Here is a 24,722-nt window from a genome sequence, read left to right as displayed (position 1 = left end):
GTACATATTATCGCTATAGTCATGTGATCAAGACAGATCTGTCAGATTTTTCATATTCCATCAACATTGCTGGCCCGCAATAACCTACCTGACCTGTGTGCTCCAAGGAGCACTTTTTCTAGTCTTGTGCTGTGATTAACCTGACTTGTACGTGTCTTTTTGTAGCTTAGGTTGTCTTGTGTCTGCCTTGTTTTTTTTACTTCATATCTAGTGTATCTTATTTAGTTTTAATTTTTTTTTAAATTATGTCTTAATTTGTGATACACATACCGTAGTCTACATTGTGTATTTTGAAAACTCAATGAAAAAGGAAAGAAGAATCCCCCAAAAAGTCATTTTCAAAGACCAAATACAGTGGCGTCAAAAGAAAAGTATATGTCTGTAATGTAGTGAAGGAAAAGCCACAAGTAAAAAAAAAAACGTGAAAAACGCTTACTCACAAAAAAACGTTGTTTCCGTTCACCACTGCAAACACCCATTTAGAAGAATCTCACTTCCGCTAATAAAACGAGAAGTAATTTATACTTAGTAGTTGTTGTTGCATTCGGATGGTCTTATGTAACTTCACTTGCAAAGAGGCCTGGTAGCTTGATTCAGCGCAGTCAGTGATGGAGAACACCACAAGCTATTTTATCAACAGTACTGCCAGGTGAGTGCCAGACCAGGTGACATTTTGTTGCTTGTACTTGTATAAGATGGTGACAAATAAAACCTCCTTGATTCTTGAGACGCTTTTTCCCCCTAGTATTGTTTTACATAAGAAAAGTTAGCACAGGAACTACTGGGTACATTAAATAACCAACTCTATAGCATGTAAAAATAACATGCCTCTGTAATTCTATGCTGTATTTTGTATTATGACCTTTTGATGAAACCCAGAGTAGTCAAAGGAAACTGTTTTTTCCCCATTATGATCTTGTTTTTAAACACATGTATGTCTGTAATTAATTAGGACTCATATACAACTATGAGAGTGACATAAATGATCAATATATGTTTTTTTTAATCATTTATGGGGGAAATTATGAAATTATGCAAATGTGTTTTTCTACACAGCTTTATATATTATAGGCAATTGAGTTATTTTATTATGAAAATGTACTTGACCTAATCCCTACTCTTACTCGTACTTACTGCAATTACTCTCTCAGCTCACCTGTCAGTGACGGCGACTATGAAATCGACTATGAAGAAGATGGGATATGTGAATACCCACAGCATGGGTCCTACTTTCTCCCATGGCTCTATTCTCTCTTCTTCATCGTGGGTTTTCTAGGGAATGTGCTTGTCCTCTGGGTCATCATCTTTGGGGTGCGGCTCCGTAGCATGAGTGATGTCTGCCTCCTCAACCTGGCCTTTGCTGACCTTCTGCTAGTATGCTCCCTTCCCTTCCTAGCCTACCAAGAATGGGACCAGTGGCTGTTTGGGGATGCTATGTGCAAGATGGTCCTCGGTATTTACCACGTTGGCTTTTACTGTGGGATCTTTTTCATCAGTCTGATGAGCATTGACCGGTACCTGGCTGTAGTGCACGCAGTTTGTGCACTGAAAATACGAACACGCTCTTCTGGAATAATTGCAGCTGCTGTTACATGGGTGGCTGGCTTTCTCGCCTCTTTTCCAGATCTAGGTTTTCTTAAGGCACAGGAGTCCCCAAGGTCCAATAACACGATTTTATTCTGTGCTCCCTTATACACTGCATCCGCTGGGAATGATGCCACAACACACAACAGGCACTTCTGGATTATCTTTGGCCTTTTCAAAATGAACATAATTGGCTTAGTGATTCCGATGACCATCATGGTTTTCTGCTACTCCCAGATCATTTGGAAGCTCCTATACAGCTATTCATCCAAGAAACAGTCCATCCGCTTAGTTCTCGTAGTTGTAGCTGTGTTTTTCTGCTGCTGGATGCCCTATAATGTTGCTTCCTTCTTCAAAGCGTTGGAGTTACTTCAAGTCTATACAGAATGTCACAGCAGCAAGGCAATCAAATTGGCTTTAGAAGTCACCCAGGCCATTGCTTACTCTCACAGCTGTGTCAACCCCATCCTGTATGTTTTCGTAGGGGAGAAATTCAGGAGGAACCTGCTGAGGTTGATGAACAGGGCTCCGTGTAGGGTGTGTCAGGTTATGAAGACCCTCATCCCTCCAGATAGAGTCACAGGGTCTTCGTCAACTACCAGTGTGAATGAAAGGTCCACTGCTGTATGAAGGCCCAGTGTAAGAGTTGCATTGTGTAGTCGTAGTTTTAATGTTGGTGTGTGTATCCCCTACAATGTTTTCATGTACTTTTCCATGTCCACATGCATTGTTTATAATTAAATAAGTTTAACTGGCTCTCATTATACATAGCTTTCTTGTGTAAAGACACATCTGTGAAGCATGCATGCATTGCCTGATGTTTCCAAATAATTTACTGTACTGTACAAGCTAGTACTGTAGCATCTGTTGTTTTCAAATATATTTAGTATAGTTCCATTTGTATAAAATGAACAGAAAAAGATTGCAATTATTAATTAATTGCCAACAAAGAATATCAGGATCAAGACAGCCCCAGGTATTTCCCTTCCAAAATTGTTGCATGTTAAAAATATTAACTTGCATAGTGTCAATCACGTTTACACATCGACGCCACAACTTTTGACCGTCATTCAAGGGAGGAATTGAGAAATTGAGAGTGAGAGAGACAGAGTGACAACGCTGCCAGGCCATATTTTCTCTCCAGCTTGGCCCCCAGCATGAGGAGAGCCTGAGTCGGGAGCCCTCCTTACCTTTTGAAACATAAAACAAATGCTAACCTGTGGTGGACCAATAAGGCTCAAACCTACATCATGGTAAAACACAGAAACATACAAAATAACACTAGGACAGCATCTTCTGGCAAACATATAGCTCACTATCTTACAGTAATATTAAGGAGTGTATAACACTATGTGGCACAGTGTTGTGTTTACAAGATAATAAAATCAAATCTGAATTAATCTGAATATATCAAATGGCTCCAGAGAGATAATTTGAGCTTAAGATCTATAGGACTATAAGAAAAACGTGTATGCAAAATGGCAGAATATCTCATTTTTATTGTATGACCAAGAGTCATAGGCCAAAACATGAAGCGGCCTGTAAATTGTGCTACCATAAGGCTGATTTGAAAAATGTTGGCTGGAGGTTCTTCGTCGGCCAGCTGGTAGTGTGCATGCAAAGTTTCATGTGAAATTCAGGGTCAGGCTCTGGAACTAGTGGGTATGAGTCTGCCCAATTTTATAGAGGCCCCTGACCTTTGGGCCCCTGGGAGTGGGCCTGTTGGGGTTCTGTTCTGTTCTATTGGGGGATTCAGTTTTGACTCTATCGTAACACTTAATATTTAAGCCCATGCCTATAACGCATTTTAACATACTTATAATGCATTATCATTTGTTTATGACACTATAATTAAGGAATCATGTATACTCTATTTACTGATTAGTCAGCCACAGCACAACTTACCTTGTTCAGCAAGGGTGCAGTACGTTAGTCCGACAGCGCAGCGCTCCGACGTATTTCCAATACTAAACCCGAACCAAACCCGCACCCTAACCCTAACCGCACGCGGATGCCACATAGTCGGAGAAAAGGTCTGTCGGATTAGCTCATGCCAGTTCACACAATTAAAATAAAACATGAAATGTATAGAAATGGTTCCATCCTTAACATAACACATCACACTTGTAACAGGCATGCTGTATAACGTTATAACAATTATTAAAGGTTTAATCTAAGTGTTTTCAGTCGTACAGAGCTTGGGAGCCCTCCTTACTTTTTGAAACATAAAACAAATGTTAACCAAAGGTGGCTGTTGAGGATCTCAAACCTACAGCAAGGTAAAACACAGAAACATACAAAACTAGAAAAAGTGCTCCTCGGACCACAGGTCTCCGCCAGGTCAGGTAGGTTATTTTGGCCTCCTGGTGGCGCTATAATAGGCCAATTTGAAAATTGTGCCATTTATTCCTAGGCCGTGCACGGCAATCGGACACTGCATGCATGATTTGAGGCAATTTGTTCTAAAAATGTGTTTAGCTAAATTTGACCTGCTGGTGGCGCTATAACAGGCCAATGTTAAAAGGGTGGCATTTGTTCCTCAACATAGTGCAAATGTGTCTTGAAAGTTTCACCGCAATCGGACGCTGCATTCATGATTTGCGGCATTTGTTCAAAACGGGCCACCCCTGCAAACATTACATGTCAATCTTAGCCAATCAGGATGGAATATGAAAAATCAAACAGATCTGTCTTGATCACATGACTATAGAGATCTGAAGGCTTAATATCAAAAAATGTGTTTTACATAAGTCTGCCTCCTGGTGGCGCTATAAAAGGCATATGTGAAAAATGCAGGGCAAAGGTTTTTCCTTGGCCTCTAGAGAGTGTGCATACAAAGTTTTACACTGATCGGTGCAGTAATAGGTAAAAACACGAATGGGCCTGTCACAGCGCCACCATGAAGCTGATTTGAACATTTTCAAATTACATTTCTTCCTCGGCCTAATGGGAATGTGTGTGCAAAATTTCACAGAAATTGCATGCTGTGTTCATGATTTGAGGCATTTTGTTCGAAACGGAGTACTCCTGCAAACTTTGAAAGCCAATTTTTGCCAATCAGGATGGAATATGAATAATCTCAAATGAGCCGTTTCTTTTAATGACTATAGAGTTACTGTGTACCGATTTGCGGGATTTTTGGCCAAAATCTGTAGGAGTACTATCCAAAAATGTGTTTTGCACAAATCGGCCTCCTGGTGGCGCTATAAAAGACCCATGTGAAAAATTTGGAGCAGAGGTTCTGCTCTGGCATCCAGGGACTGTGTGTGTACAGTTACGCTGCGATCAAGCCAACGGTGCCAGAGATTAGCTGTAAAAGACAGAATGACACATGGACACACGGACACACGGACACACGGACACACGGACGGACGGACGGACGGACGGACGGACGGACGGACGGACAGGGTGTAAAACATACTCTCTCGCCTTTCGGCCTGGCGGAGACAATGGCCCGGATTCACAAAGCGATTTACGACCATATTTTGTACGTACCGGCATTTAAGACAAATCCTACACCTGCAGTCAGATTCATGAACGTTTTTTGGTCTGTGTTTTGTGCGTCAGGTGCACACGTTCTCAGGTCAGCCCCGAGGCTGTCTTACCAGGGCTGAAATGTGCGTATGTCTTTAGAATGCTTTATTCTTCATGCCAAAATCAATTACAACAGTGGCAAACCTCAAATAAAATATATATGTGCCCAACATTTGTCAACACATATATATTAAAAAATTAAAATAAATGTCAAACGATGTATTGCTTGTAGTCTATTACATAACATAGACATGATGTAGATTCCACCGCTTTTTATTTATTTTCTAGGCTATCAATTGCATTGCATTTAGAGCAGAATTATTAGGTCCCTCAGTGTGTTTGCCAGCGGGCCATCTGAGCCAAAGTGTCACGTAATAATGAAAATAGGCTATCATGCCTTAATGAAACTGCGGAGGGACTGATCGACGCACCTCCAGTGTCCGTGCCGCGGTATTAATTTAGAATAGCCTACTGTAGGCTACTTTACTGTATATTGATCACACGAATGCCACACACAACAGCCTAATAAATGTTACCATCTGATGAGGAAACTATAATTGGATGAAAGCTGTGTCCAGAAGACCATTCCCCATTTGATATATTGATCAAAAAATAACTGATGTAATCAATAAGCTCTGGTCCATAATTGGATAGAAGCGTTCCACTTTTTACCTCGGTAAAGGTGCGCAATGTTCATTAGAAAAGGCTTATATAATATCCTTTCCACGTTTTATTAGCCTTTTATTTGGTAATGGGGTTAAACCTTGTAAACTTCTTTATTCTCATTACACATGAGAACATTTATTACGTGAAGATTTTTTAAACATTCTAACAACACAAATCTGGTAAGGGGCTCCAGCTGGCACAACACATTTTCAGATGGGGCTTATAGGGATAAATTAGCCTACATATTAACTTGGGGGTCCATGACATAAAAATATTTGAGAACCACCGGTTAAAATAATTGAACAATTGTGAAGCAAGCCCAAATAATCAACTACACTTTAGAAACAAGCCCAAAAAAACGCACCCCACAGCTACCAATATTTACAAGCAACTTTACAGAAAAATAAGCCCAAATTCAAAAATACAACCTCCTTTACGAACTTTATTTACCCCGTATTTACGACCCTCTTTGTGAATCGGGGCCAATAACACTAGAAAGCCATCTTCTGGCAAACATATAACTCACTCCATTACAGTAATAATAACGTATATATATATGTATAACATGATGTGGCACAGTGCTGTGTTTAAAAGATAATAACAGCAAAGTATCATATACATTACATACCAATACATACATATAAACACCATTCAACCACATTTAAAACAGCTGATCCATCTTTCATCTTCTACAGTTGCATTGCTCTACCACTCTCTAATCTAAGTCCATGGTGCATATGTCATCAGTGGTGTAAAGTAACTAAGTACTGTACTTACTGTAAGTACAATTTTGAGGTATTTTTTACTTTACTGGAGTATTTCCAATTTTCAGTACTTTTACTTCTACTCCACTACTAGCCTGGTAAACCCTCCCTCCAGAAATCTCATTTCCATTTGATTTCTGGAGTGAGTCTGGCCTGATCCGCCTTTCTGCAATATTGGCTCTGTACGCCAAAGGGGCGAGCCTATCAGCGTCATTTAGTTGTTTAACTTCATATATGTGGTCAATTAATCATGACAGAGCCTATTTAAAAATATAAATTTAGAGAACCGGCAGGGGCGGGGAGTGACACGCATGTATCCCAATAAGGCAACCTATTTTGGGCATGGCCGTCTCAAAAGTCCCGTTGCGTCACATAGTCTGGAGGTGGTAAACATGAACTGCTGATTGGCTGAAGGGGAAAAACGATCATTGGTTGAAGGGGTTGTCAGTCAACGGTATTACTCCCGCTCAACTCCAGCCCACAGCCAATATTGCAGAAAGGCGGATCAGGCCAGACTCACTCCAGAAATCAAATGGAAATGAGATTTCTGGAGGGAGGGTTTACCAGGCTACTCCACTACATCTCAGAGGCAAATATTATACTTTTACTCAACTACAATTATTTGAAAACTTTAGTTACTAGTTAATTTGTAGATTTTTATTATCATTACAAAACATACTTCTTCAGCCCTACATACATATCGGCCATTTGAAAATAGCGATCGACAAGCTCACAATGCATCGCAATGTGAGCTTGTAGATCTGATTCTGATACAGAGTGTTTGTTTGGTCACAGGGGTCTCTCCAGCTCTTTAGTAAACAGAATATAGTACGTTTTCATGTAGGTGACAAAATTTAAGCCAATCAGGAGAGAGCACTGAAAATGCAGTTTCTGTTTAATAAAGAGCTGGAGAGACATGGGATACTCCTTTTACTGAACAAACACTCTATAGCAATGAGTACTATCAGAATATAGAGCTATTTAACACTTATTTTAACCAAAGTAAATCACTTACCCTACCTAAAAAAATAAAATTTTCCACCTCTGTATGTCATTCTGCCATGGTTGTTGGCCAGCAAGCGAGACAACATATCCCCCCCGCCCCCATTTTGTCAATGGGGGGGGGGGGCGTTTCACTGTTTCAGCCCAGCCCTGCACATGAACTCTGCGGCCGCACTGAGGCGCCTGCTGGAAAGAATCCCAGCCCAAACATTAACATAACTAATAATTGGGCCGCGCGACTTGGATATGACCGTAATAACCCTAAAACATTTAAAAAAAAATATTAAAAAAAATAAATAAAAAAAAAAAATTGTTTTTATTTTGGGCCCAGTGGCCCACTGGCCCAGCGGCCCACCGGGCATTTGCCCGGTACGCCAAATGGCCAGTCCGCCGCTGCTTGTAGGAGTTGAGGCATTACAATTAGTTTGACTCGGTTCCAAAAATAAATATTGTGAAAATAGCAGTTCTACAAGCTCACAACGCCTCGCGTTCCGAGGCGTTGTGAGCTTGTATACCGGCTATTATTTTTTTTTTTTGCCCTTTTCTTATATTATTTGACAATCTGACCAATGTTTGACCAGTTTTTATTGTATAGTTTGTTGTTACTTTTGATTCAGTAATGGTCTTTTTTCATTTCTTTCTTTCTTTTTTTAAGGTATTAAAAAGGTTGTAAAGGTCCTTAAATTGTCACTTCTCTGTCATCGGGGGACCCCAACCCCCCAAAATCATGTCATTACGACCCACATGTTGAGAACCACTGCTCTACTCCATGGCACAGGTAGTTGCGTAACATGCAGGTTGTTTGACGATGCTAACTGCCAGGTCAGGGTTCATCTCCAGTTATCGTCTATTATTAACCCCAAAACGCTGGGTCAGAATGCTGAAAGCATTTTGAGACGTGTGACACGTACTTGTCGTCTTCCAGATATACCTGGCGTTATCTGCCATGATAATGATGATTGACCACCCCCAATTCAGGTGCAGACGGGAGCTCCAATGGGGGTGGAACAGTGTTCCACGCTGGATCCCAGTGTCCACCATAGCTCTGCACATTATCACTGTCCACCACTGCCACCATCCATTTCAAAATGATCTAACTTCCCCTAATAAAATGAGAAGTAATTTAGTTATTTTGCTTAGTGCTTTCACTTTGGTTATTCTTGGCACTTGGATGGTCGTACAGTTGAACTGGTTATATGATATAGAAGATCTGTTTGTTTTGGCCTGGTATCTTGACTCAGTCAGTGATGGACGTCACCACAAGCTACTTTATGAACACTCTCAGGTGAGACTCCTTTTCCCCACAATTGTTTTACATAATGTCGCTGTCAGGTGGAAACCTTGTCTTCATCTTCAAATTTCAACTTTTCTTTCATAAATTACTGACCTATTTTGTCGTACTAGAGTGTCTTGCAAAAGTAGTCAAATTAGCCGCTTTGCGTTGTGATGTCACGTGTTGTGAGGTCGTAGATCTGCTATTCTTGCTATTTTTTTTTTTATGTTTGAAAGTGATTGTGAAAGTGGTTAAGTGTGTCTGTGAACCAGTGAAGGCAAAAAACAGGCACATTCAGTTCCATGTTAATGGCTCGCTTCCCCCCCGATTCAACAAGACTCGGATACATCTTTTAAAGCGAGTGGCAGTGGCTTCCCAAATGAAAAAAGATTATACTAAATATATTTTTCAGAAGTATATTTAATATACTCATTTGTACTTTTTATACATACAATTTAAATTATTTTGGAAAGACTTAAGTTGTACTTAGTATAATAAAAGTTGCACTAAAGATATGCTAAAACATATCTTTAATATACTTTTAGGTACACCCCCCCCCCCCCCCCCAATACAATTTAATTACAAATGTACTTATCTGAAGTACACTTTTTCTGATGTCATTAAAGTATACTATCATTACATTTATAGTGCATTACAAATACATATCAAGTACTAAATAAATATATATAGAGTATATAGCAATTATGCTTAAAATATACGATCAATGTATTACAAATATACTTGGAGTATAAAATAAATGTATGTGAAGTATACTTTTAATAGTTTCAATATACTATAAATGTAATAATAAAGTATTTAAACATCAACCCAAATTTGCTAAAATACACTTTCAATGTAATAATGTATTTAAACTACAACTCAATTTAACTAAACATACACAGTTAGTTAATTTAGAATATACTATTATTACATTGAAAGTATATTTTAAGCATAATTGCTATACTCTATATGTATTTATTTGGTACTTGATATGTATTGTTAATACACTATAAATTGAATGATAGTATACTTTAATGACATCAGCAAAACTGTACTTAAGATACTGTAAGTATTTGTAATTAAATTGTATTTTTTGGGGGTGGGAGTATATATAAGTATATTAAAGATATGGTTTAGCATATCTCTAGTGCAACTTTTAGTATACTAAGTACAACTTAAGTGTTTCCAAAATAACACAATTTAAATTTGATTCATAAAAAGTACAAATGAGTATCAAAATAAACCTACACGTTTGGAAGAGCAATGTAATGTGAAGGCTTGAGATCTAGTTGCCTGTAAGAGCCAATTAATAAACAGCTAACGAGCTAATTAGTAAACAATGTTTTATTTCTGGCAGTCAAATAGTAAAACCAATGACACTTTGGTAGGGGTTTCAGTTGTGTAGTTGCCTTGCCATGCTGTAACTCATTGACTTACAGCGCACAGTGAAATAACTCTCAAAGTCACTCTTTTAGCACATACTCTAGCTCAAACAAAGCTGATTCTGCCAGTATACTGTATAACATCACAAAACCCAGTATACGGCCAATTACACCATAGCAAGGTATCTACACAGCCGAAACCTCTATCAAAGTGTCTAGAGCTTTTAAGCACATCGATATGTCTAATGAAGAGGACTTGTTATTATAAAACTATGACAGTGATATGAATGATGAGATCATTATGGGTTATAATGTATAATTCATGGGGTACGGAAGAAAGTAATGGAAGAGAAAATATGCAGAATTCTACGCCGCTCTTTATATTTTTGGTTGTTGTTTTCTTTCATAAACAGATCTACAGTATTATACTGAAGCCTTTCATCATTACAATGCACCTTATACATCTCTTATTTTATTATCTCTCAGCTCACCTACCAGTGAATCCTTTACTGATGATGATGACTACAACTACACTGATGTCGAAGATGGAAAAGGGCCTTGTGAATACCCACTCCATGGGTCCTACTTTCTCCCATGGCTCTATTCTCTCTTCTTCATTGTGGGTTTTCTAGGGAATGTGCTTGTCCTCTGGGTCATCATCTATGGGGCGCGGCTCCGTAACATGAGCGATGTGTGCCTCCTCAACCTGGCCTTTGCTGACCTTCTCCTAGTATGTTCCCTTCCCTTCCAAGCCCACCAAGAACGGGACCAGTGGCTGTTTGGGGATGCTATGTGCAAGATGGTCCTCGGTATTTACCACATTGGCTTTTACTGTGGGATCTTTTTCATCAGCCTGATGAGCATTGACCGGTACCTGGCTATAGTGCACGCAATTTGTGCCATGAAAATACGAACACGCTCCTCTGGAATAATTGCAGCTGCTGTTACATGGGTTGCTGGATTTCTCGCCTCTTTTCCAGATCTAAGTTTTCTTCAGGTACAGGAGGCCCCAGGGTCCAGTAATAACACAACTCTCTTCTGTGCTCCCTTATACACTGGAAATGATGCCACAACACCCAACAGGCACTTCTGGATTATCTTCAGCCTTTTCAAAATGAACATCCTTGGTTTACTGATTCCAATGACCATCATGGTTTTCTGCTACTCCCAGATCATTTGGAAACTCCTAAACAGCCATTCCTCCAAGAAACAGTCCATCCAATTGGTTCTTGTAGTTGTGGCTGTGTTTTTCTGCTGCTGGATGCCCTATAATGTTGCTTCATTCTTCAAAGCTTTGGAGTTACTTAACATCTATGCAGAATGTCACAGCAGCAAGGCAATCACATTGGCTTTAGAAGTCACCCAGGCCATTGCTTACTCTCACAGCTGTGTCAACCCCATCCTGTATGTTTTTGTAGGGGAGAAATTCAGGAGGAACCTTCTGAGGTTGATGAACAGGGCTCCATGTAGGGTGTGTCAGGTTATGAAGACCCTCATCCCTCCAGAAAGAGTCACAGGGTCTACTTATTCTCAAACTACCAGTGTGAATGAAAGGTCCACTGTTGTATGAAGTCCCAGTGTAAGGGTTGCATTGTGTAGTCGTCAGTGGTGGACAGTAATGGAGTAAATGTACTTGAGTACTGTACTTAAGTAAAGATTTTGAGGATCTGTACTTTACTTCACTATTTGATTTTTCTTTTTAATACTTATTACTCTTACGTGAGTATTTCCAAGACAAATATTTTACTTTTACTCACGTACATTTCTAGGAAGTACTGAGTACTTTTAAGCCCACTCCACATCTACACCAATGATTCGCCATGCAACTCCTTGCAACATGCAACTACTTGCAACTACTTGCAACCATTATCCCCAATGGCAGTTGCAAGGAGTTGCATTGGTGCGGTTTACCTTAAAACGGTTTTGTTGCAAGGAGTTGCGACTAGTTGCATTGGTGCGGTTTGGCCTTTAGGTTGGCTGTTTTTTTTTCTTCCCTAAAACACAATTGTCCACAAGTCTGCTCTCACACTAGCCGTGTTTCTGGCTTCCCCCTCCGCTCGCCTCTTTTTTACATCTTGTATGGGTGTATATATAGGAGTAAAATGATTTAGTTCTGGTTCCTCAGTAATTTCTTTGTTTTTATTGGTGTTTCTGCAAGCTTTGCATAACGTAGTGGTTCCATAAGCAAGCACATTAGTGCATGCAGTGCAGGTGGTTTCAGAGAGTTACAGTAATTATCTTGAGTTACAAGGTCCTATAAATTCATTGTGAACATTACAGCAATTCATTGAAAGAAAAATTAAGAAATGTACTTTTACTTTTACTTGTACTTTAAGTATTTATCAAAGCATGTACTTTTAAATACTTAAGTGTTTTTAAAAGCAATGCCTTTTGTACTCTTACTTGAGTAACATTTTGACTGAGCTATACTTTAATTGTAGTGGAATAAATTTGGCCAGGAGTATCTGTACTCTTACTCAAGTACGGGGGTCGAGTACTTCGTCCACCTCTATAGTCGTAGTTTTAATGTTGGTGTGTGTATCCCCTACAATGTTTACATGTACTTTTCCATGTCCACATGCATTGTTTATAATTAAATACGTTTAACTGCCTCTCATTGTGCATAGATTTCTTGTGTTAAGACACATCTGTGGAGCATGCATGCATTGCCTGATGTTGCCAAAACATTTACTGTACTGTACGAGCTAGTACTGTAGTATCCGTTTTTTTCAAATACATTCAGTTGTTCTATTTGTATAAAATGAACAGAAAAACATTGCAATTATTAATTAGTAGACAACAAAAATGTCATGATCAAGACAGCCCCAGGTATTTCCCTTCCGAAATTGTTGCACGTTAAAAATAAACATTAACTCGTATAGTGTCAAAAACGTTTACACATCGACGCCACAACTTTTGACCGTCATTCAAGGGAGAAAATGAAAAGAGTGAGAGAGACAGAGTGACAATGCTGTCAGGCCATGAAGGAGCTGCAGACAGAGGTGTTTAACATACTTATAATACATTATCATTTGTTTATGACACTATAATCAAGGAATCATAAATACTCTATTTACTGATTAGTCAGCCACAGCACAACTTACCTTGTTCAGCAATGCTCAGTTAAGCCAGCTCACATAATTAAATGGTTCCATCCTTAACATAACACATCACACTTGTAACAGGCATGCTGTATAACGTTATAACAATTATCAAAGGTTTAATCAAAGTGTTTTATAAATGAGTACTAAAAAAGTACTTTTTCCACCACTGTATGTCATACTGCCATGGTTGTTGGCCAGCAAGTGAGACAAAATATCCTTGAATGTGTCTCAGGCATCTGCAGAGCCTCTGCAGATGCCTGGTTAACCCATGACCTCTGGATCTCCTGTATGACAGGCGTTGGTGTCAGCATCATCAAAGCTGTCATCCTGGGCGCAGTGGGCTGGGGACCCCCCACCCTGATAAGCATTTGGACTTGTAGGAGTTGAGGCATTACAATTAGTTTGACTCGGTTCCAAAAATACATTTGTGAAAATAGCAGCCTCGCGTTGCGAGGCGTTGTGAGCTTGTAGATCGGCTATTTATTTATTTTTTGCCCTTTTCTTATATTATTTGACAATCTGGCCAATGTTTGACCAGTTTTTATTGTATAGTTTGTTGTTACTTTTGATTCAGTAATGGTCTTTTTCATTTCTTTCTTTCTTTTTTTAAGGTATTAAAAAGGTTGTAAAAGTCCTTAAATTGTCACTTCACTGTCATCTGGGTACCCCCCCCCCCCCCCCCCCCAAATCATTTAATCATGGCCCACAGGTTGAGAAGAACCACTGCTCTACTCCATGGCACAGGTAGTTGCGTAAAATGCAGGTTCTTTTGACGATGCTCACTGCCAGGTCAGGGCTCATCTCCAGTTGTCGTCTATTAACCCCAAAACGCTGGGTCAGAATGCCGAAAGCATTTACATTCGTACTTGTCGTCTTCCAGATATACCTGGCATTATCTGCCATGATAATGATGATTGACCTCCCCCAATTCAGGTGCAGACGGGAGCTGCAATGGGGGTGGAACGGTGTTCCACGCTGGATCCCAGTGTCCACCATAGCTCTGCACATTTATCACTGTCCACCACGGCCACCATCAATTTCAAAATCATCTAACTTCCCCTAATAAAATGAGAAGTAATTTAGATATTTTGCTTAGTGTTTTCACTTTGGTCATTCTTGACACTTGGCTGGTCGTACAGTTGAACTGGTTATATGATATAGAAGATCTGTTTGTTTTGGCCTGGTATCTTGACTCAGCGCAGTTAGTGATGGATGTCACCACAAGCTACATTATGAACACTCTCAGGTGAGACTCACACATAAATGAATGTGAAGTATACTTTTAATAGTTTCAATTATACTATGAATGTAATAATAAAGTATTTAAACTACAACCCAAATTTGCTAAAATATACTTTCAAAGTAATAATGTATTTAAACTACAACTGAATTTAACTAAACATACACAGTTAGTTAATTTAGAATATACTATTATTACATTGAAAGTATATTTTAGCATAATTGCTATATAATCTATATTTATTTATTTGGTACTTGATATGTATTGGTAATACACTATAAATTGAATGATATTATACTTTAATGACATCAGGGGGAGTATATAAAAGTATATTAAAGATATGGTTTAGCATATCTTTAGTGCAACTTTTAGTATACTAAGCACAACTTAAGTGTTTCCAAAATAACACAATTTAAATTTAATTTAAAAAAAAGTACAAATGAGTATATAACAAATTAAACCAACACGTATGGAAGAGCAATGTAATGTGAAGGCTTGAGGTCTAGTTGCCTGTAAGAGCGAATTAATACACAGCTAACAAGCTAATTAGTAAACAATGTTTTATTTCTGGCAGTCAAAGAGTAAAAGCACAATGACACTTTGGTAGGGGTTTCGGTTGTGTAGTTGCCTTGCCATGATGTAACTCATTGACTTACATCACACAGTGAAATAACTCTCAAAGTCACTCTTTTAGCACATATTGTAGCTCAAACAAAGCTGATTCTGCCAGTATACTGTATAACATCACAAAACCCAGTATACGGCCAATTACACCATAGCAAGGTAACTACAGTACACAGTCGAAACCTCTACCAAAGTGTCATAGAGCTTTTAAGCACATCGATATGTCTATAATGAACAGGACTTGTTATTAAACTATGACAGTGACATGAATGATCATTATGGGCTTGTGCTACAATATGATTATGTATAATTCATGAGGTACGGAAGAAAGTAATGGAAGAGAAAGTATGCAGAACTCTATGCCGCTCTTTATATTTTTGGTTGTGGTTTTCTTTCATAAACAGATCTACAGTATTATACTGAAGCCTTTCATCATTAAAATGCACCTTATACATCTCCTATTTTATTATCTCTCAGCTCACCTACCAGTGAATCCTTTACTGACCCTGATGACGACGACTACGACTATGAAAACTCTATGATATGTGAACACCTACATCATGAGTCCTACTTTCTCCCATGGCTCTATTCTCTCTTCTTCATCGTGGGTTTTCTAGGGAATGTGCTTGTCCTCTGGGTCATCATCTTTGGGGTGCGGCTCCGTAACATGAGCGACGTGTGCCTCCTCAACCTGGCCTTTGCTGACCTTCTCCTAGTATGCTCCCTTCCCTTCCTAGCCCACCAAGAATGGGACCAGTGGCTGTTTGGGGATGCTATGTGCAAGATGGTCCTCGGTATTTACCACATTGGCTTTTACTGTGGGATCTTTTTCATCAGCCTGATGAGCATTGACCGATACCTGGCTATAGTGCACGCAGTTTCTGCCATGAAAATACGAACACGCTCCTCTGGAATAATTGCAGCTGCTGTTACATGGGTGCTTGGATTTCTTGCCTCTTTTCCAGATCTAGGATTTCTTCAGGTACAGGATTCCCCAACGTCCAGTAATAACACAATACTATACTGTGCACCTTTATACACTGCATCCGCTGGGAATGATACCACGACACACAATAGGCACTTCTGGAGTATCTTTGGCTTTTTCAAAATGAACATCCTTGGCTTACTGATTCCAATGACCATCATGGTTTTATTTCAAATATTTCACTCGATGTCTCGCTATGGGAGAGCGCCCTCTGGGCGCGACACAGAAGTACTACCTTATACACTTCCAGACAATTTTATTGGCTGGACTCTGACTACTCCCTGACAGGTGGATCCGCCCCCACCTTATATCAGCTCAGGGAGGTGTCAGTTCATTCAATTCAGTTTTCTTCTCGTCCGACCGAAGAAGTACCTTTTCCCAGTCTACCTCAACGAGTCGAGCACTGCGAAAAGTCTCAAAAAGGACAGGATAATATCCCGGACCGCGAGGCGCTGCCGACCGAAGGTATAGACTAAATACAACTGTGACAATATCGCAGGTTGTCCTGCTAGGAACTTAATACGTTCCAATAGCCAAGCTTAATAAGCTAAAAACAGAAAGCATAGTCTGCTTACATAGTAACCGTGATTCGAAGGACGAGTTTAATACACTTTTCCTTAGTCTCACCCTGATTACTAGCCACAGCTAGCCCTGAGCTAGCTGGAAGGAACAAACACGCCAGAGCAATATACTGGCCCCAGTGTTTGTTTTCCTTCGAGCCCTTTCCCACGTCGCCTAGCTTAATAAGCAAGAGTGAACATGGCCTCCGCAGCTCCAAAACCACGGACCAGGTCCAACAGAACCCAGGTCCCACAAAAAGAGTGCGAGAGGTGCGGCACGACAATGACGGGAACCGACAGACATTCCGCCTGCGTCTTGTGCCTAGGAAGGGACCACGCGATCCGCGGGATGCAAGAAGGCTCAGACTTTTGCATGGCCTGCGGCGTAACCGAACAAAGATTCCTCAAGAAGAGAGTCAAAAAGTTCGACAAACCGCCGCGACCCAACGAGGACGCCATGGCGGTCGACCAGCCGGGGTTCGAACCCCCTACCCTCCTGCTACAGGAAACCTCTCCCCCGAGGAGCTGGGGCGGTCAGATGGATACCGAGGACCCGATCCTTGATGAAGGGAACCCGATTCTCAACGGCGAACTGTCCGAACTCCTCGAGCACTACCAACCTGAGGAGACGACAGAGGACCAGGGTGAATTCGAAGCCGAATTTTCTGACGAGTCAGAGGTAGAGGACGGTGAGGATGATATCCTCCCTCCAACCGAAGACGCAGAGGCAGAACTACCCGCGGCCCAACCCAGGCCCACAGCGGCCGCCGGCACGTCCTCCGGTACAACCGAAGCGACCACCGGCACCACGCCACCGGCGGGACCAGCAGTCGACCAGGCAGAACTTTACGTGCTGCTGCAGCGAGCTGCCACCCGTGCCAATGTCCCCTGGCCCCAGGAGGAAGAGCAAACTACACCGATAGTGTCGCTTTTCGACGGGTTCAGTGGGGCGAGAGCCAGGAAAGCGATAAAACGTCTGATTCCCCTCACAGAGGACGCCTCTAGACTCGCCTCTGGCTCATGGAGCAAACCCATCTCTGCAGCAGTCTCTCCCCTGAAACACCTAGAGTGCGCCGGGGCGAAGGAAGCAGGGTTCGAAACCCTCCCCCCGATGGAAAGAGGGCTCGCTTCCTATCTCCTCTCCACGGGAGCAACAGGACTACTGCGGGGGCCTGGTTTCATTTCCAAACGGGACAAAGAATTTTCCCAGATTAATAGACGAGCCTACGGCGTTCTGGGCTCTTCTGTCCGAGCAACTAACGCCTCCGCGCTCCTGGGAGCCTCAGCCGTCGCTCTACTCCGGCAGGGAGGTGATAATCCCACACTGGAACAGATGGCAGAGGTTCGCAGAATCCTGGATGAAATGCTCAACCTCGCTCAAGCTACCCTCGTAGCCACAGGGCGCGCTATGGCATACCAAGTGGCTCTGGAGAGAGCGAGATGGCTAGAATACGCCAAGATCTCAGACCAGGAGAGGCTCGAGCTTCTCGACCAACCCATCTCCCAGAGTGGCCTGTTTGGGAACGCCATGTCAGCGATGACGGCCAGACTGAAATCTAAAAAGGAGGAGGACGAGGCCATGACCGTGTGTCTACCCAAAAACACACCTCAAACCACAGCTCCTGCTCCTCGCCGTTACGCACCACAAGCTCCTCGTGGAGCGCAACGCGCTCCAGCAGCGCCTGCACCGCCACCACGGAGCAACTCAGCCCCGCGCGGAGCTGGCCAAGGAGGAGCGCAGAACAGGCGCCGCTTCCAGTCACCACCCGGCAGAGGAGGCTCTCACGCGGGCTCCTACAGGGGTGACAACAAGAAGAGGAGGGGGACATAGCTGTCCCCACGCCTCGGGGAGACGAAGGACAACGTCTCCCCCCCGTTGATTTCCCCAGTTCTGGGAGGGGGGCAGAGCAGAGTGGACTCGGGACACATGCCACATCGCCCGTTCAAAAGACAAAAGACTTTGCACATTCCACATTCCGATGTTGTAAATGTATGCTTAAATGTCTGTGTTTCGAAAATAAAGTTTCACAGCCAAGACCGACTGATTCATTCAGGGGCAGGGCCATCAGAAATGCACTCGAAACAAACCCAGAACATAAGGGACATGAGCCCATCGTCCAAGGGGTCCCCCGGACCCCTCGAGACAATGGGACAGGTTTATTACAACGAGAGAGGAATAAAATATCCTCTCTCGGGGCAACAAACCCACGGACAAATTCTCACTCGACCGCTAGGGGGCGACATTGCACCTCTCAAAGAAAAGGGCAGAGTGCTGAATTTTCCTCTCTCAGAAAAGTTACCAGCATGGATTCGGATCAATACGCCCCAATGGGTGCTGAGAACGATATCCAAGGGGTACGTGCTACAATTTGCCTCGAGACCCCCTGCCCTAGGGAAAATAATTTTCTCACAAGCACAGGGCAAGGCAGGCGATGTCCTACAGGAAGAGATAGTCTCCCTCCTAAACAAACAAGCGATACAGATAGTACCAAAAGATCAAGCAAACAGCGGTTTCTACTCTCGCTACTTTCTGGTCAAAAAGAAGGGGGGGGGGCTGCGTCCAATATTGGACCTAAGAGCTCTCAATCGATACCTAAAAGTGTTCAAATTCAAAATGCTGACAAGCTCGTCCCTTTTACGCATGATGCGCCAGGGCGACTGGTATACAGTAATAGATTTGAAGGACGCATACTTCCACATACCCATTTACCCGCCACACAGAAAATTTCTGAGGTTCGGGTTTCGGGGACAGACATACCAATACATGGTTCTACCGTTCGGCATGTCTCTCAGTCCAAGAGTGTTCGTGACGTGCACGAAGGCTGCGATAACGCCTCTAAGAGAAGAAGGGATTCGCATAGCCTCGTACATAGACGATTGGATAGTACTGGCCGCTTCGAAACTCGAAGCACAGCAACATACTCGGAGAGTAATATCCCTCCTTTCGGATCTGGGCTTCAAAATCAATCACGAGAAAAGCGTGTTGATACCAGCACAGACAGCGAATTTCATAGGCACGAGACTGGACTCACTGTCATTTACAGCGAAACTGTCGTCAGAACGAGTCCAGTCCTTCCTTTCCTGCCTGGCACAATTTCGGACGGACCACTGGGTCCAATTCAAATTGTGCATGAGAATGGCGGGGCTCATGGCATCAGCGATAGGTCTAATTCCATTAGGCAGGCTGCACATGAGACCCTTCCAGCTGTGGATGACGTCACAGGGAATCCCCAGCGAGCGTCATCACACACGTGTGAAAGTCACAGAGGAATGCATGAAGGCTCTACACCAATGGAGATGCGTGCAATTCCTCTCAGAGGGAATGCCCATGGGAATAATCACCTCCAGAGAGGTGATAACCACAGATGCGAGCCTGTCAGGGTGGGGAGCCACCTACAAAGGCAGGCCGGCCAGGGGTTTATGGGACAACAGGCTAAAAGCCTGTCACATAAACTACCTGGAGCTAATGGCAGTTTTTCTGGCACTGAAACATTTCCTCCCGTTTCTGCGGGCACGCCATGTGTTAGTCAGAACAGACAATATGTCAACCTTGTCCTACATCAACAGACAAGGGGGGACAAGGTCCAGTGTATTACACGGACTGGCGCACAAGCTACTGGTGTGGTGCAAACCACGCCTGCTGTCGCTCAGAGCCTCCCATGTCGCCGGTGTACGGAACATAGGAGCGGACCTGCTATCCAGGGGTGTGTGCCACTACGGGGAATGGTCACTACACCCAGAGATAGTAGAGCAGATCTGGGATCGATTTGGTCGACCCCAGGTGGACCTGTTTGCTTCTCAGGACAACACGAAGTGTCCATTGTTCTTCGCAGTGAGGGGTGTGGCGCCTCTGGGCCTGGATGCGTTAGCGCACATTTGGCCCAGGACACTACTATATGCTTTTCCCCCGTTATCTCTGATTACCCCCACTCTGGAGAGAGTGAGGGAGGAAGGACTGTCAGTCATACTGGTAGCCCCAGGATGGGGACAATGGGTGTCAACAATAACACCTCTCCTGTACGACCGCCCGTGGCTGCTACCGTTACGCACAGACATGCTGACGCAAGCACGGGGCGAGATAGCCTATCAACACCCAGAACGTCTGGCTCTATGGGCTTGGCCCGTGAGAGGATGAATCTGGTTACTGAAGGTTTACCTCAGAGCGTCATCTCGACTATACAGTCAGCGAGGGCTCTGTCCACGAGGAAACAGTATGGTGGCAAATGGCTTGCATTTGAGAAATGGTGTGAAAAAACGCACACCATAGCGTTTCAAGCCCCTGTGGTGGTTATCCTGTCTTTTTTACAGGACCTGTTGGACACAGGGAGGGCTTTCTCTACACTAAAAGTCTACCTGGCAGCTATTGCAGCTTGCCATCTGGGATTTAATAGTGGTGAGACGGTGGGCCAGCACCATCTAGTCAGGCGGTTTATGAAAGGAGCTAGGCGTCTCTTACCTGTGGTAAAGACTCCGGTACCGTCATGGGACTTAGCTAAAGTACTGGACTCCCTGACTAAGCCTCCTTTCGAACCTCTGAACCGGATTGACATGAAGCACTTGTCCCTTAAGACAGCGCTGCTTATGGCTCTAGTGACCGCTAAAAGGGTTAGTGACCTTCATGCACTGTCAGTACACGAGGAATGTACTCAGTTTAATGAAGGGGCTACAAAAGTGATGGTCAAACCTAGACCTGGTTTTGTACCAAAGAACCACTTGATGCCATGTGTTCCTGTGACCCTAGAGGCTTTTCATCCGCCTCCTTTTGTTTCGCAGGAGGATGAACGTTTACATTGTCTCTGCCCAGTGCGAGCTCTGAAAATGTACATTGATAGATCTGGGACTTCCAGGAAGTCAGATCAATTATTCGTATCCTGGGCTCCACGGTTGGTGGGCAAGCCGATTACGAAGCAAACACTCTCTCACTGGATTGTGGAGGCCATTCGATTGGCCTATTCTAGTGCAGGGATGGTGACCCCAGTGGGACTGAGGGCACATTCCACGAGAGGGATGGCAGCATCATGGGCCCTCTTTAGAGGGGTCTCCATTCAGGATGTCTGCAATGCGGCAAGCTGGGCTTCGCCCTTGACGTTTGCCAGATTCTACAGTTTGGACGTAACAGCGGCACCTGTGGCGCATACGGTCCTTAATGTAGCTTCCAGACGGGGGTCAGGCCCCTAGGCTGGTTACTCTGGACTTTGAGGTAACAATCAGGGAGTGTATTATATCTCCCATAGCGAGACATCGAGTGAAATATTTGAAATAAAACTATAGGTTACTGGACGTAACCCCGGTTTTATGATAATATAAGCGAGATGTCTCGAAAGACACCCTTCTTGTTTATGAACGAGAAGAAAGTGATGTTATCTTGAATTGAATGAACTGACACCTCCCTGAGCTGATATAAGGTGGGGGCGGATCCACCTGTCAGGGAGTAGTCAGAGTCCAGCCAATAAAATTGTCTGGAAGTGTATAAGGTAGTACTTCTGTGTCGCGCCCAGAGGGCGCTCTCCCATAGCGAGACATCTCGCTTATATTATCATAAAACCGGGGTTACGTCCAGTAACCTATAGTTTTCTGCTACACCCAGATCATTTGGAAACTCCTAAACAGCCATACTTCCAAGAAACAGTCCATCCGATTGGTTCTCATAGTTGTAGCTGTGTTTTTCTGCTGCTGGATGCCCTATAATGTTACTTCCTTCTTCAAATCGTTGGAGTTACTTCATGTTTATACAGAATGTGACAGCAGCAACGCAATCAAATTGGCTTTAGAAGTCACCCAGGCCATTGCTTACTCTCACAGCTGTGTCAACCCCATCCTGTATGTTTTTGTAGGGGAGAAATTCAGGAAGAACCTCCTGAGGATGATGAACAGGGCTCCACGTTGGGTGTGTCAGGTTATGAAGACCCTCATCCCTCCAGACAGAGTCACAGGGTCTAATTCTCAAACTACCAATGCGAATGAAAGGTCCACTGCTGTATGAAGTCCCAGTGTAAGGGTTGCATTGTGTAGTCGTCAGTGGTGGACAGTAACGGAGTAAATGTACTTGAGTACTGTACTTAAGTAAAGATTCTGAGGATCTGTACTTTACTTGACTATTCGATTTTTTTGATACTTATTACTCTTACGTGAGTATTTCCAAGACAAATATTTAACTTTTATTCGCGTACATTTCTAGGAAGGCTGTAAAGTACTGAGTACTTTTAAGCCCACTCCACATCTACACCAATGATTCGCCATTGCAACTCCTTGCAACATGCAACTACTTGCAACTTCTTACAACCATTATCCCCAATGGCAGTTGGAAGGAGTTGCATTGGTGCGGTTGACCTTAAAACGGTTTTGTTGAAAGGAGTTGTGACTAGTTGCATTGGTGCGGTTTGGCCTTTAGGTTGGCTGTTTTTTTTTCTTCCCTAAAACACAATTGGCCACACGTCTGCTCTCACACTAGCCGTGTTTCTGGCTTCCCCCTCCGCTCGCCTCTTTGTTACATCTTGTATGGGTGTATAGGAGTAAAATGATTTAGTTCTGGTTCCAGTAATTTCTTTGTTTTTATAGGTGTGTCTGCAAGCTTTGTATAACGTAGTGGTTCTATAAGTACGCACATCAGTGCATGCAGTGCAGGTGGTTTCAGAGAGTTACAGTACTTCTCTTGAGTTACAAGGTCCTATAAATTCATTGTGAACATTACAGCAATTCATTGAAATAAAAATTAAGAAAAGTACTTTTACTTTTACTTCTACTTTAAGTATTTATCAAAGCATGTACTTTTGAATACTTAAGTATTTTTAAAATCAATGCCTTTTGTACTCGTACTTGAGTAACATTTTGACTGAGCTATGCTTTTACTTACTCTTACTTCGTACTCTTACTCAAGTACGGGGGTCGAGTACTTCGTCCACCTCTATAGTCGTAGTTTTAATGTTGGTGTGTGTATCCCCCACAATGTTTACATGTACTTTTCCATGTCCACATGCATTGTTTATAATTAAATATGTTTAACTGCCTCTCATTTTGCATAGATTTCTTGTGTTAAGACACATCTGAGCATGCATGCATTGCCTGATGTTGCCAAAACATTTATGTACTGTACGAGCTAGTACTGTAGCATCCGTTTTTTTTAAATACATTCAGTTGTTCTATTTGTATAAAATTAACATAAAAACATTGCAATTATTAATTAGTAGACAACTAAAATGTCATGATCAAGACAGCCCCAGTATTTCCCTTCCGAAATTGTTGCACGTTAAAAATAAACATTAACTCGTATAGTGTCAATCACGTTTACACATCGACGCCACAACTTTTGACCGTCATTCAAGGGAGAAAATTAGAAAGAGTGAGAGAGACAGACTGACAATGCTGTCAGGCCATGAAGGAGCTGCAGACAGAGGTGTTTAACATACTTATAATTCATTATCATTTGTTTATGACACTATAATCAAGGAATCATAAATACTCTATTTACTGATTAGTCAGCCACAGCACAACTTACCTTGTTCAGCAATGCTCAGTTAAGCCAGCTCACACAATAAAAATAAAACATTAAATGTATAGAAATGGTTCCATCCTTAACATAACACATCACACTTGTAACAGGCATGCTGTACAACGTTATAACAATTATTAAAGGTTTAATTTAAGTGTTTTCTGTTGTACAGAGCTTGGGAGCCCTCTTTACCTTTTGAAACATAAAACAAATGCTAACCTAAGGTGGCTGTGGAGGACCAATAAGGCTTAAACCTACAGCAAGCTAAAACACAGAAACATACAAAATAACACCAGAACATCTTCCTTACAGTAATAATAATGAGTATATAACAGTATGTGGTACAGTGCTGTATTTTCAAGATAATAACAGCGAAGTATCATATCTCTGCTGTCCGGCAGCAACCAGCTAACTCCAAAATGTTCATTTTTCAGGAAATGACAAAAACAAAACAAAGTTTTAGGAGGTTTTGTTTATCATTGATAAGTACAGCTAAATGGACCTCCAAGCTCACA

General features: G+C 42.3%; 3 protein-coding genes across 3 annotated transcripts; all 3 read left to right on the top strand.

Annotated features, from left to right (window-relative positions):
- The first annotated feature begins 490 nt into the window (after nucleotides 1–490).
- Nucleotides 491–2,257, top strand: LOC311063143 (C-C chemokine receptor type 5-like). The gene is made up of 2 exons (XM_084082386.1): nucleotides 491–649; nucleotides 1,152–2,257. Exons 1-2 carry the CDS (start codon nucleotides 609–611, stop codon nucleotides 2,212–2,214), a joined length of 1,104 nt encoding a protein of 367 aa, XP_083938512.1. The 5' UTR covers nucleotides 491–608; the 3' UTR covers nucleotides 2,215–2,257.
- A 6,437-nt stretch (nucleotides 2,258–8,694) lies between these two features.
- Nucleotides 8,695–11,775, top strand: LOC311063139 (C-C chemokine receptor type 8-like; the record flags this gene model as incomplete). Its single annotated transcript, XM_084082380.1, has 2 exons — nucleotides 8,695–8,835; nucleotides 10,692–11,775. Exons 1-2 carry the CDS (start codon nucleotides 8,798–8,800, stop codon nucleotides 11,773–11,775), a joined length of 1,122 nt encoding a protein of 373 aa, XP_083938506.1. The 5' UTR covers nucleotides 8,695–8,797.
- A 2,676-nt stretch (nucleotides 11,776–14,451) lies between these two features.
- Nucleotides 14,452–22,701, top strand: LOC311062923 (C-C chemokine receptor type 5-like; the record flags this gene model as incomplete). The annotated part of the gene is made up of 3 exons (XM_084082142.1): nucleotides 14,452–14,555; nucleotides 15,651–16,321; nucleotides 22,289–22,701. The coding sequence occupies exons 1-3, from the start codon at nucleotides 14,518–14,520 to the stop codon at nucleotides 22,699–22,701; spliced, it is 1,122 nt and encodes a 373-aa protein (XP_083938268.1). The 5' UTR covers nucleotides 14,452–14,517.
- Nucleotides 22,702–24,722: the final 2,021 nt, after the last annotated feature.

This window comes from Gymnoscopelus microlampas (assembly GCF_963454915.1).
Source record: "Gymnoscopelus microlampas genome assembly, chromosome: 16".
Lineage (NCBI taxonomy): Eukaryota > Metazoa > Chordata > Actinopteri > Myctophiformes > Myctophidae > Gymnoscopelus > Gymnoscopelus microlampas.
The sequence above is the reverse complement of the archived record's forward strand: the minus strand, read 5'-3'. Positions and strand labels throughout refer to the sequence as shown.

Coding starts and splice junctions, on each gene's coding strand:
- LOC311063143 (XM_084082386.1), top strand. CDS start 609: ATGGAGAACACCACAAGCTATTTTATCAACAGTACTGCCAG. Junction 650..1,151: donor TTTATCAACAGTACTGCCAG/GTGAGTGCCAGA, acceptor TTACTCTCTCAG/CTCACCTGTCAGTGACGGCG.